The following is a 13,415-nucleotide window of genomic DNA, read 5'->3' on the forward strand; positions in this document are numbered from 1 at the left end:
ATATATAGAGAGAACCTGATTAGTCTAACTATAAGTTTGACAAACATAGATGACTATAGATTTATAATTCTTAATACCTATATAACTTAGAGACTAAGACTTCATGTTGGAATATTATACAATAAACAACTGTGCAACAAATGAGGATAATGACTTCAAAATGTAAATAATTCATAAGTATCTTGATCAGAGTTAGAAATGTACATTGCAGTATGATAAATATATTCTAAAATTGTATCAATATACAAAATTTTTAAGCAGAGGTAGAAGCATGCCTACATACAGTATGACAAAGTAACTGTGCCTAGATATATGAATATTGTAGACAAAAATAGAAACATATTCAATATAATTTAAGTTTGTATGAATATATAAGAATATATACCAATGTAAATTGCCTATAAATAATAGCTCACAAGTATTCACTCTATTACTATTATTATTAGTGTGAGTAAGCTCACACTAATCTATTATCCCATCCAATCACTCCCTTTGTGTCAAAGAGATCCCTGAGCCTACAAAATTCCCCCCAATCCCCAACCCTATTCCAATTATAATCAACCCCTAAATTATGTCCCTAACCCTGAAGACAAACTTTGTTGGGAGAGGGATGTTGTCTTCTAGAATTACTTCCAGCTGATGTTCTTTCTATGGGATCCTGTGAAAGTAAAAACATGGTTAAGTACCAAGATTTTTGTATGGTATAATTGCAAATAGTCTCTGAGCATTTGGTAGGGATTTTTTGAGTTTTCCATTTGGAGTTCTGGCCAGCACATTGTAACAAAGTGCACCATTTCAGGTAACCAAGTTGGAACCATCTTGAACAGCTGGTACCCAAAACAGGTCTCATCATGATGTCATATCAACCAGGTGGAGTTGTTGTTGTGGGGCCCCATTTTCTTCTGAAAACTTCAAAGATTACTGCAGGAAAATTCATTGTTCATTGTGGAGAACTAATACATTATTTACATACACATAAACAAACATATATATTCAAAAAAGGTATGATAGAAACAAAAATAGGTATGAAGGATAGTAAATTTTTTCTAAATTCTTTTTTTTTCTTTCCTATATCATGGCTCCTGACATGAGACAGAAACCTTATTTTAACAACATTCTTGGATTTAGAGAAAGACAGAGCCAATGTCCAACTCCAAAGCCAGCTTTGATTTTTAAGTGAATCATGATTAATTTTAGTTTATGTTTTTGAGATTCTTACCCTCATATTACATGTCCTCATAAGTCATAATTCTCTTTGCTTGGTAATCCTATCTGGATAATTATTTTTTCATCTTTAGGCATCTAGATGTCCAGTGTCTCTTGACCTTTTGATGATGAGTATTTTCCTGCAAAGACAAGAGCAGAACCCTGCCCCAATCCTTATGAGGTTTCTTTACCACCTGTATGATTGTCACCCCTGTGGATGAACTGCCATTTTTCCCTCTTAAAAGGTTTCTCTTTTTCTATCTGAATCTTTACTAATTTTGATGATATCCATAGTTTTTCTTTTCTTTTTAAAACAAGAGCAAAACCCCTTCCCCAATGTAACACATCTTTTGGCTTCCATTGTGAGGTCAACATATCCTTGAAATACATCAGCTGATTTAATTCAGAAGACTTTTCTATTATCCAATGTCTCTCCGCTGCTGTTGTCCCTTTCTCATTAGCGTTAAGAAAATTCAATGTTAATAAAGCATTACATAATCTATTTCTGGGGCTATTTTTCACCCATTTTTGTTTGTTTAACGTATCTTTAATAGTTCAATTTGATCTTTCTATAACTGCCTGACCTATAGGATTGTGTGGTATAGTTGTAATATGCTTAATATTATAACAAGCAAAAAACTGTTTCATTTTCTTAGAGGCATATGCTGGACCATTATTCTTCTTTATTTGTGCAGGTATACACATGATGTCCATAACTTCTAATAAATGTGTGATTACTAAATCAGCCTTTTCTGAGCTTAAAGCAGTGGCCTACTGAAAATCTAAATACGTGTCTATGGTGGGGGGCACATATTTTAATTTACAAAATTCTGTAAAGTGGAACACATTCATCTGCCAGATTTCATTCCTTTGAGTTCCCTTTGGGTTAGTCCCGGTAGGTAGTTGTGGCTATGGAAAGAGCAAGTACGACTTATCTTTATAATCTCCTTGCTGCCATGTAATAAAAAACTCTTTCTTTAAACCTTTGCTATCGACATGATGTTTTTTATGAAATTCTGAGGCCTGCAACGTGCTTCCAACCATAACCATATAAGCCTTGCAGAATACAATCCACAGTATTAGCAAAAAAGTTACTAAAATTTCGATGTTAATGTAGTCTGCCATATTGATTTATGAGATTCGGTAAATTGTTTTAGGTGTAATAATCTTTATTGTTCAGCAGGTGTCATGGTTGCAAATTCTCAGCTAACAGTGATGCAATGGGTGGTGACACAAACAGTCCTGAGCCACTTTAGATTCCCACCTTGGTACTGGCCAAATACTGAGAAATATGCTTTGTTTGACAAACTAAAAACAATTAAATCAATTCCATACATGGCACAAGAAGCCCAGAACTCATGGGTAGAGAGCACAAACCGGAAGCTGCACAAGAGATGCTGTGAGGCAAGGATTGAGGCAGTGGGGGAGGGGATGTTCGCGAACTTGGGAAGTTTTCAAGTCTCTGCATGCAGTTAGTTCTGCTGTGGTGGGACTTTTACAAAAATCTGCTTAGGTAAAAGCAAACCAAAAGGGCGGGGTTGGGAGACTTTCTGGAATCTATGTGGGGCGCCAGATGAAGGACATTTAAAAGAAATCCCAGTTGCTCAAAACTGAGAATAATAGAGGGTTATTTATTTTCGGGTAAACTCACAAGTCACAATTCTCCGCTGGAACCAAAAACAGCAACCAAATCCCGCAGCCAGAAAAGAGGCCAGATGCAGGCCTTGCATCAGCATAAATAGTACAAGAGGTCACACCCAAGTGGGCAGGTAACTTAAAGCCTACTGGCAGTAGGAATTCCTACAGCAAGGCAAAATAAATCAATAGAAATAAAATACAAAGATTATGTGAAGAAATTATGAATTCAGACTTTGTTATTAAATAGCTATATTTTCTAGACATGTGAAAAGAATGACCATATAATATCCCCTTGTCTGCAATATTTAGGTTTCCTTCATTTGTAAACCTTGACCTGTATGTATATTCCTTTCTAGAATAAGAGGTCAATCAAGTATAATGGGCAGTCATCTATGAAAAAGCACTTGGAGCATAGATTTTCTAAGAAAAGTTTCCTTTTTTGTTACTCCAAATGTTGACCTTCCTTCAAATGGGCTAATTTAAGATGTAAGAGTTAGCTAGAAATATGGAAAAGCTATTGGCTAAACCGTATTGTAATTAATGGAGTTTCTGTGCTACTCTTTGCATCTGGGCAACCAGGAAATGAACAAGCAGTCTCCATCTACATTCTCCCCACTTGTTCATTTGTAGAATAAATGACCCATCTACAAAACAAACCCTACACATAAGTCTCAGGGAACAGCCTTCAAAAAAGGAAAGAAAGCCAGAGGACAATGCTTTTTACTGAGAGACAGTATCTTCATTTAATTATAAGGAGCTGTACCCATGAAAATTATCTCAACAAGACATGCACAATGCCAATATCAGTGGGCATGGCAACATGGATCGGAGATATCTCATAAGGCTCTACTGAGATGAAGCGCTATAGGCAGTGATTGGCTGCTGCGAGAAGGAGCATCAATTTTCTGGGATAAGTCTCAGGTTATTTAATACCAAATGGTCAGACTTAAGTGCCTACACAAATGAGCAGCATTAAATGGACACTGTTGAGCTATTATTTTAGTTGAACATATACCCAATCTTGTCTTATTTAGATGCCATATGCTACTATACAGATAATTTTAAATTTTATTCTGAGTAATAATAAACTTCCATTTCTGGCATTATCAACTATAGAATATATGAGAATATCTTTCATTTCACACATTTGTCACCCAAATCAATTTTCATCATTTTGATTGACTAAAGATATAGATTATGACTACATATTTGCAAAATATTTCTCCATCAAATAATCTAGCTTTTCTATTTACTGTTTCCTTATCTTAAAAGACTATTTTCTTGAGATTTTGAAGGCTCTTTTTAAAACTTATTTGTCACTGTGTGTCTGCTGTTCTATAGAAATCCTAGATACCATTTTATTCACGGAACCACAGAGTACTGACTTCCTTTCTCTTAATATTTTTGCAATTATATATTGCAGAAGAAAATAAGCCTTACTTAAAGATTTAGTGCATTTGCCATATTTTAAATAATTAAATGAACACTTATTTACAGTTCAAAGTCAAAACACCTTTCCCCCATGGAATAATTGTACAGATTTATACCCTATGGCACAGGGGACTAAAAAGCAATTCCAATTGCATACACTTGTATACTGAAGAGTTTTTATATACTACGCTGGGTTCACTAAAAATTCTCACTAGAGTTAATTGGGATAATCTAACAAATTTCTATAGTACTCTGTTAACAAGAGTTAATTAGGATAATGTAACAATGTTTCTAAAGAACTTTTTTATTGTGACCTTTGAGCCCATAGCTGAACTGGCAACTGTAGCCTTAGACTGCCTGTCCTTCCTTCTTTGTCTTTGCACCATGTTAATTCATTGGTAGTTATCTGTGGAAGTTCTATATGTATTAGCTATTGCAATATAAAGATGGCTCAAAGGTAATAGGAATGCACTAAAGTAGAGTCTACAAAAGTTTTCTCTTTCACTCATGGAAATACAATACAAAAATAAGTAAATTAACTTAATCTCAGACATACCAGTCTATAATCATCTATGTCATCAGTCCTGAACCTGTGTGTCAAAACCCCTTTGTGGGTAGAATGACCCCTTTCACAGGAGTCACATATCAGATGTCCTGTATGTCAGGTATTTACATTGTTATTCATAACAGTGGCAAAATTATTCTAATGAAGCAGCAACAAAATAATTTTATGTTTGGGGTCACCATAACATGAGGAATTGTATTAAAAGGTTACAGCATTCAGAGGGTTGAAAACCACTGGCCTGTGCAATAAAGACATTTCTGTATTTCCTTGTGTTGTTGAAGGTGATTTAAAAATTAGCTTTAGAACTTTAAACTACTATTAAGCTGTGAAATGTCATCTGTGTGTGTATGTGGAATTTTAAAAATAAAAATACATTGAAGATTCTATGAACATCTATTAACTCTCCTTTAATGAAAGCAATATGATTTGCTATTATAACCTGCATTTATTTGTCACCAATTTTATAAAGGATGTGTTAGGCCCAGGAGAATATAATAAAAACCTCTGCCTCACTAAAGATTAGAGTGTAGAAAAAGAACTATGAACATTGCTAAGTGAGGTGGAAATAATTCAAATAAAGAAATCAAACTGCTCTTACATGAGTTAAAATCAAGAGCATAGACCTAGGAGAAAGACGAACAAGACAGGTGAAGAAGAAACATGCTGTTTCATTGAGTTTGTATTTGCATAGTACAGTATTCATGACCCACAGAGGAGTCTGCACTAGAAGAGAAGACAGCATGTGGAAAGGAATGGGGACATAGATAGTAGAAGTCATATACTGTGAGACATTCAGGCAGAGGGCTTAAGTTAACTATGGAGCTTAGAAGGAACGTTCAATAGAAGGAGCCTGATCTAACAACAAAGGATATTTAACACATTAACCAGATTTTTAGTCTTTTTACAGGAATATGGTCAGGCTTGAATAGACTAAAAGATACACTGTACCTTTTGCTCTTTTCCTCTGAGCAGTTGGTTATTGATAGTTCTGGGAGAAAAGGAGCCGCTGTTGTACACCCACTGCTGAGCCTATAAGGCTCCTAAGGACATTTCCAAACAAACTGCCATGCAGACTGCCCTGGTTAATAGCAGCAGGTCCCAAATCAGTGTAAAAGGATTGGTATTGGCAGGGTAGTAGGAAGGTGGTTGCTGACAGTGGTCGGTATGTGTTGACTACATATGCTTTAACTGCTTTAAAGCACATTTATTTAATGAAAATGCAGGTACTATATGATAAGATGAATAACTGGAGGTAGAAGGAAAGATAGGTAGTTGTTTAGAAGTCAGCATTGGGCAATCATCAAAACTCACTAGCTTTGTAAAGAATGGGAAACCTATGTAGTAGCTAACTGTCTTCAATTGTAATGACAATATTGAGTCGATGCTGTTTTTGTTTTCATTTTCCATAGTAGGTGAAACTGCTGAGATTTGCTCGGAAGCCACAGACTTTTTGTGCCAGGACAAGACATGCATTGCATCCCACCTCGTTTGTGACTACAAGCCTGACTGCTCTGACAGGTCTGATGAAGCTCATTGCGGTGAGTTTATCTGCCAGCCACTATGTGGACTGGTCAGCTCAGGTTTTCTCCAGTCACATGGATGGATCAGAGCAAATGTTCTTTTGGCAGGGCTGGGAGGGGGAGTGCTGAAGAGGTGGCTCTGTACATACATCACTTCCTATAAATATAAGTAGCTGAGTTTGAATCCTTAGAATACACATAAACTTGACCATTGTAGTATACTTGTCTCTACTCTTAGTGCTCCTATAGGAAGATGGGAGGCAAAGACAGAAGAATCTCAGAAACAGACAGGTCATTCAGCCTGAAATACATAGGGGAAAAACATAATAAAACCTCGTTTGAATGTGTAAAATGAAATCCATCGACACCTGATGTTACCCTCTGACCTTAATACATGGTCCCATGGAAACTACACAATCATATTCACACATGTGAATATGTGCACCTCTCATCAATATGCACACAAAAATTAATAATACTAATACTGACAATATTGCTCTTTTCATTCAACTAAATTCAAACTACTGAACATTGCTTCCAACTTTTCGGCAAGGATATCCGAACAGCAGCCTTCTCATTCCCTTTTCTTCTGTACAGAAAATTCCATGGGATCACATTTACAAAAAGTCTTCATCATATGTTTGTGCAGAACTAAAGGAGATGTCAGAACTGTAAGACAAGACAAGAACAATAGCTGTCTCTATTCCACATTTGCTTTTATCAACTGCATTTCTTTCAGAGTTCACTCAAAAAATGTCTGATTAATATATTGGATAGAAAAAGTAAAAAATATATAATTGTTATCAATTATATTGCATTAGCACTAGAAGGATCCCTTTATTTTTTTAAAATTCTACTCTTCTAAGTGTAAAAATTGTTTGTAACTTAAAAAGTGCTAGACATATTTAAATCCAGTTTTATCTGTGCATATTACTGCTAAACTTCTATACCAAATCCCACGGCCCTCCTCTGTGGAAGAAGTGCTTGAAAATAAGCCCAGATTGATATTCAGCTTTTTATTCTAAAGGCTTTATCTTCTGGAATTCTAAAATACCAGGCCTGTACTTCTATATATGTCTCCAAACGGAATGCAGTCTTTAGTCAGCAACTCAGATTTAACTCAGTCCTTGTGCTGGAAGATTGATTTTGTGATAAGAAATGGACCACTTGGACTCTGTCTCTCCATTATTTGGCAATTTTGTCTAAATTGCTTTTATGTAGGTATTTATTTTAGGAAGTTTCTACTGTATTAGGTTTCCATACTACCCTTCAAATGGCCCTTAATTTTAGCTGTCACTCCCTGTGTTCCTTACCTCACCCCTTCCCACTGAATCTTCCCATTCCAGCTCTCCCTCCTTATTCCTACCAATTAACTATCAATTCTATTTAGCTTTCCTAACAAGATCTGTCTGCCAACTCTACTTGCATACTCTACAGGTGCTTTTGATTGATGGTTTTACAGATTGTAGCTTAGTAATCATTGAATTAACAGCTCATATGCACATATAAGTACATAAAAACTGTATTTGTCTTTTGGGTCTGCAATATCTCACACAAGATGATTGTTTTCTAGTTAAAACAATTTACCTGTTCATTTTCTGTTGTCATATTTAAATGCCTAAATAATACTCCATTGTGTGAAAGAAGCACATTTTTTTTATCCATTCTTCTGTTGAAAGACATGTAAGTTGTTTTTCTTTACTGGCTACTATGAATAGAGCAGCTAAGAACATACTTGTGCAGAGGTCTTTGGGATAGGATGAAGCATCCTTTGGGTGTATAATCAAGAGTAGTATAGCTGGGTCTTGAGGTAGAAAAATCCCCATCTTCCTACTGAACCACCCTACTGATTTCCATAGTAACTGTAAAAGTTTACACTCCCACCATCAGTGGATGAGGGTTTCCCTTGTTTCACATTCTTGCCAGCAGAAGCTGTCATTTGTTTGGTTGCTTTTACCCATTCTGACAGGTGTAAGATTGAATCTCAAAGTAGTTTTGATTTGCGTTTCCCTGATGGCTATGGATGTTGAACATTTCTTTACATACTCCTCAGCCATTTGAGTTTATTCTGTTGACAACCTATTTAGATCTGTACCCCATATTTTAATTGAGTTATTTGGTTTTTTGATATCTATTTTCTTGAATATATATGAGGTTAGCTCTATATTGAATGTGTAGTTAATAAAACTATTTTCCTATTTTATAGGCTGCTTCCTTATCTGAATGCTTGTGTCCTGTGCATTACAGAAGAGTTCCAGTTTTATGAAGAACAATTTATTAATTGTTGTTTTTAATGCCTATTTTAACAGTGTTCTGGTTAGAACGTCTCTCCTGTACCAATGAATTCAAGGCCCTTCCCTATTTTCTATTCTGAGGTTTACTGTAGCTGGTTTTATGATCCTTTTAGAGTTGATGTTTGTGCAGGGTGATAAATAATGATTTTGTATATACAGCCATCTAGTTTTACCATCATCATTTGTTGAAAATGCTGTTATCTAGATTTTCATTCCAAACTATGCCTAAACTAACCAAGTGAAGGAAATGAAGGTTCACATCACACTTGACTAGGTGAATCATGAGCCACCTGGGGAAGGGGATGTTTCAGCTTGACACACTCTTCAGTGGGAAAAGGTGGTTACTTAGATTAAAATGTCCTGTCTTGCTGCATGCATATACATGCTGCACTGATATACATTCAGGCAAAACACCCATACATAGAAAATAAAAATAAAAGAACGGTTTTATCCTAAGTAAGACATATAAAAAATGGTTAAGAAAAGAGTAACCAACTGCTGGTAGAGTATTTTTAAAAATATAGATATAGGTCTTAGCATAAATGTTTAGTAAAGTCAGTTTATTTTAGAGAGATAATCTTCTAACACATGGTTGAGGTTGAGACAATTGTAAAGATGAGACAGATTGATCCTAAAAAAAAAATCATCCAAGTAAAAGTTATCATATTCAACGCTAGGATTTAGAAGAGTGTTTTCACACTGTGTGCAAAAAAATGGACTATTTTAAGCAAGATAAAATAACACAAGAACCGTGTTAAGGGTGATTAATGTAGCTTCAGTTTGTGAGGTGGGTAAGATGAAGCCTGTGCTAAAGACATCTCTAAAATAATCATGGGCTTGAGCCAGAGTGGTTGTCATGAATCATCAAACAAAGGGATCCACACACAAATTCTCAAAGGAAAAATATCCAGGTACTGGTTACATGTTTGGTATATAAATATGGATATAGGACCAATAGTAACTCCAGAGTTTGAGCCTTTACAAAAAGAGAGAGATTCATGCTAAGTGGAAATCTCACAGAGGGCATACTTGGAGAGAACACTGCAAAGGTTTGGAAGTGATGGTGGTATATTCCAAATGGAATGTTCCAGAAATGTTTAAATATGTTAGTCTCTATTTCACAATGTGTGCATGTTTGCAGGACACTTATTTAAAAGTATACGGGAAGAACAAGTGAGGATAAACAAAGTGAAAAACCTAAATAAGTACATGCATTTTAAAATGAAGGTGGAAGACCAGTGTAAGTTATTATAAACAAATTGGCAGGGGATGTACATTGAAAGACCAAAAAACATGACCTTAAAGGAGATGAGCTGTAGAAGAGGAATAAATTTTTAATGAGGAGTCCAGATAAGAGGCAGAGATTCACTTTAGAAGACAAAAACTCGTCTGTTTTAAACTGATAAGAACAGATACTACACATGATCTTAGCCAGAAAGGCAAGAAGATCTCCTGAGGAAATTGGGAGTGTAGGAGTCACGGGAGAGAGTTGAAAGGGAGGGGAGGAAGGGAAGAGAGCGGAGAAAAATAGATAGCTCAAATAAAAAAAATCACTTGTTTTAAGATGGATAGAAAAAATGTAAGAAAATATATCTTAGTTACTTGTGGGTCTTGAAAGCTGAAGGGGTCTTACAGTAGGTTAGTTGAGCCAGGAGGAACAATATTATCCAAGGGGTTAGGGAGTGGAACAAAAGCATTTAGGTTTATGAATCGGGGATTGAGTTACATGGAAATACAAACAGCGCAGTATGTACAAGAAGGTTTTGAATATTTGATGATATGGTGACTAAGCGCTGGTATTGGTGCGCTCATTATATCTTTGCATCATATAATCTGTTTTATATTATGGAATGCTAGCATGAAATGCATAAGAAACAAAGTCCATAAATAAGCACGTAAGATAATAGATTATGTAGTCATTAAAATAAGTTAAAATAATGTAAAAGAAGAAAAGAATGACTAAAATTCTTGCTTTTTTAGGAATAAAATGAAACAATTAGTAAAGAATTAAAATATTTGTTTATGGAAATTCTCTTAGGAACTCAGTAAGGTGTAAGAGAGCATTAATTCAGTGTGTTCTGACTTTGGCATCCATTTAACACAGAGCTTTTTGCTGATTAAGGTTTCATGAGCTAAGATTGGTGTTTTATTGAGAAAAAGGATAGGGGCAAGAAGAAATTTAAGGGATAACAGAAACCATCCTTTTAAAAGAAAGGAAGTGCTGATGGCTATCTCAGTTGATGCATAATGGTTAAATAACATAAGAATTCATTCTGTCTGTGTAACACTTAGGGAGCTGCAAAGAGAAAAAGATGCTGTCTCAAACAAGAGGGTGGGCAAGCACCGAAACCTGAGCCTGTCCTCCGACCTCCACACACACTCCAGCCTACCTCATGCAAACACACACTCCTCTCTCTCTCTCTCTCTCTCTCTCTCTCTCTCTCTCTCTCTCTCTCACACACACACACACACACACACACACACACACACGTAAAATGTTTCAAAATTAAAAACAAAACTATTATAAAATGATTTGAATCATCAAAAATATAGTGGGGGCATAGAAGATTGTAGATATTTTGTGAAGCTTATATGGCTATCTTGTTTCCTAGGTTATTACGTGAGCACAGCAGGAAGCTGCAATTTTGAAACAGCATCTGAAGACTGGACTGTAGTTTGTGGTCTCACCCAAGATCCTCAAGACGACTTGGATTGGGCCATTGGCAGCACAATTCCTTCTGAAGCTTTGAACCCTGATTCTGATCACACACCAGGTAAATTTAGTAGCTATGAGGAAGCAAATGGTGTGAATTTTTCTGTAAAGTAGAACTTGGAAAGATAAGTAAAAGAGCTGTCTCTTCTATTCTAAATACTGAAATCTTAGACTCTGTCACTGTCACAGGGAAGCCCATGACTTCTTTTTAATTAAAAAAGAATAAATAAAAGAAAAAAAAGAAAGAAAGGCACCTTTTTAAACATTGTTTTCTCTTTTTATTTATTCTTTTCTCACATACTATATCCTGACTGCAGACTCCCCTTTCTCCACTCCTCCCAATTCCTCCTCACCTCCACTGCTCCCCTATTTTTCTTCAAAAAAGAACAGACCTCCTAAAATATCCACCAAAACCACAAACCCTCATATCAAGGCTGGGAAACGCAACACAGTCGTTGAAAAATGATCCTTAAAGAAGGCAAAAGAGTCAGAGACACCCACACGCTCTCTATTAGGAGTCCCACGAAAATGTCAAGATGACAATCACAACGTATATGCATAGGACCTAGTGCAGATCCACAGCAGGCTCTCTGATTGCAGTTCCACTCTCTGTGAGCCTCTAGGAGCCCCGCTTAATTGTTCTATGGGCTGTGTTCTCCTGGTGTTCTCCACCCCTCTGGTGACTACAATCCTTCCTCCCCCTCTTCTGAGGGTTCCCTGACCTTTTGTCTTCACCTAATATTTAGCTGTGGGTCTCTTCATCTGCTCCCATCAGTTGCTGGATGGAGCCTCTCTGGGCTAGGCACCAATATGTGAGTATATCAGAATATCATTAGGAATGATTTTACTGACTTTTTGGACAGTTGTGTTCTGTTCTACCATAGGTCTGTATATGGGTCATTCAGCTTCCATTTCCTAACGAGGCAGTGTTAGGCATGGCCTCCCTCTCTTGGTGTGGGCCTGAGATTCCTGAGATTAGTTCCTCATTCTCACAAGTTCTGAGTCACTATTGCCATCCCTTGTCTTGAAGGCAGGACAGGTTGTAGGTTGAAGATTTATGTGACTGGATTAGTCTCTCAGTCCTACCCCTAGATGATTTGTCTTGTTACGGAAGATGGCCAGTTTAGGCTCCATATCTCCCATTATTCGGTGTCCTTGCTAGGGTCATCCTCTAAGGTTCCAGGAAGTTTCTACTTCCTGGTATCGCCCCTCAAATGCCCCTCCAAAAATTCTAGTCATCTTTCCCTCCATCCCTCCTTCCTCTACTAGATCCCTCCTGTTCCCATCTCTATCATCCCTAGTCCACCTGCAAAATCTATTCTGTTTCTTCTTACCAGGGAGTTCCATCTGTAATCCCTAGAGCTTTCCTTGTTACTTTGCCTTTCTGTGGATTATAGTGTGATTTTCCTTTATTTAACAGCTAATACTCACTTATAAGTGAGTACATATGTTTCACTTTCTGGGTCTGGGTTTCCTTGCTTAGAATGATTCTTTTTTTTTTTTTAGTTTCATACATTTGCCTTCAAATTTCATAAAGTCATTTTTTTAACAGCTGACTAATACTCTATTATGTAAATATACTACGTTTTCTTTATCTTCTCTTCAGTCAAGGGACATCTAATTAACTCCTGACAGAGTCACATTTCTCAATAAAATTAGGGGATGTAAAGTGATAAAACTACACAAAAAGGGGAGGGAGGAGAGGGACTAGGAGAAGAAGAGGGAGGGGAAACCATAGATAAAAGCTTCTGTCCTGTCCGGTCCCATGGCCATTTGGTCCCAAAGAAATACACAAAGACTTACAACAATAATAAACTGTTTGGCCTATATTCTCAGGCTTATTATTAACTAGCTCTTACTACTTAAATTAACTCACAATTCTTGTCTATGTTAGCTATGTGGCTTGGTACCTTTTCTCAGTGAGGCATTCTCATCTTGATTCCTCTGTGTTTGGTTGGCAACTACAGACTGAGCCTTTCCTCTTCCTGGAATTCTCCTTGTCTGGTCACCCCATCTATACTTTCTGCCTAACTACTGGCCAATCATCA

General features: G+C 36.5%; 1 protein-coding gene and 1 pseudogene across 1 annotated transcript in view; one reads left to right on the forward strand and one right to left on the reverse strand.

Moving 5' to 3' along the window:
• Positions 1-13,415, forward strand: part of Malrd1 (MAM and LDL receptor class A domain containing 1) — a 616,720-nt gene that overhangs the window by 417,734 nt on the left and 185,571 nt on the right. The window contains exons 29-30 of the mRNA XM_041630809.1: positions 6,250-6,378; positions 11,267-11,428. Of these exons, the coding sequence (XP_041486743.1) occupies positions 6,250-6,378; positions 11,267-11,428 (291 nt within the window). The remainder of the gene's footprint in view (positions 1-6,249; positions 6,379-11,266; positions 11,429-13,415) is intronic.
• LOC121432781 lies at positions 9,994-10,105 on the reverse strand (annotated as a pseudogene).

This window comes from Microtus oregoni, unplaced genomic scaffold (genome assembly GCF_018167655.1).
Source record: "Microtus oregoni isolate MIOR12 unplaced genomic scaffold, Mior012 000035F_ref0000213, whole genome shotgun sequence".
NCBI classification, from domain to species: domain Eukaryota; kingdom Metazoa; phylum Chordata; class Mammalia; order Rodentia; family Cricetidae; genus Microtus; species Microtus oregoni.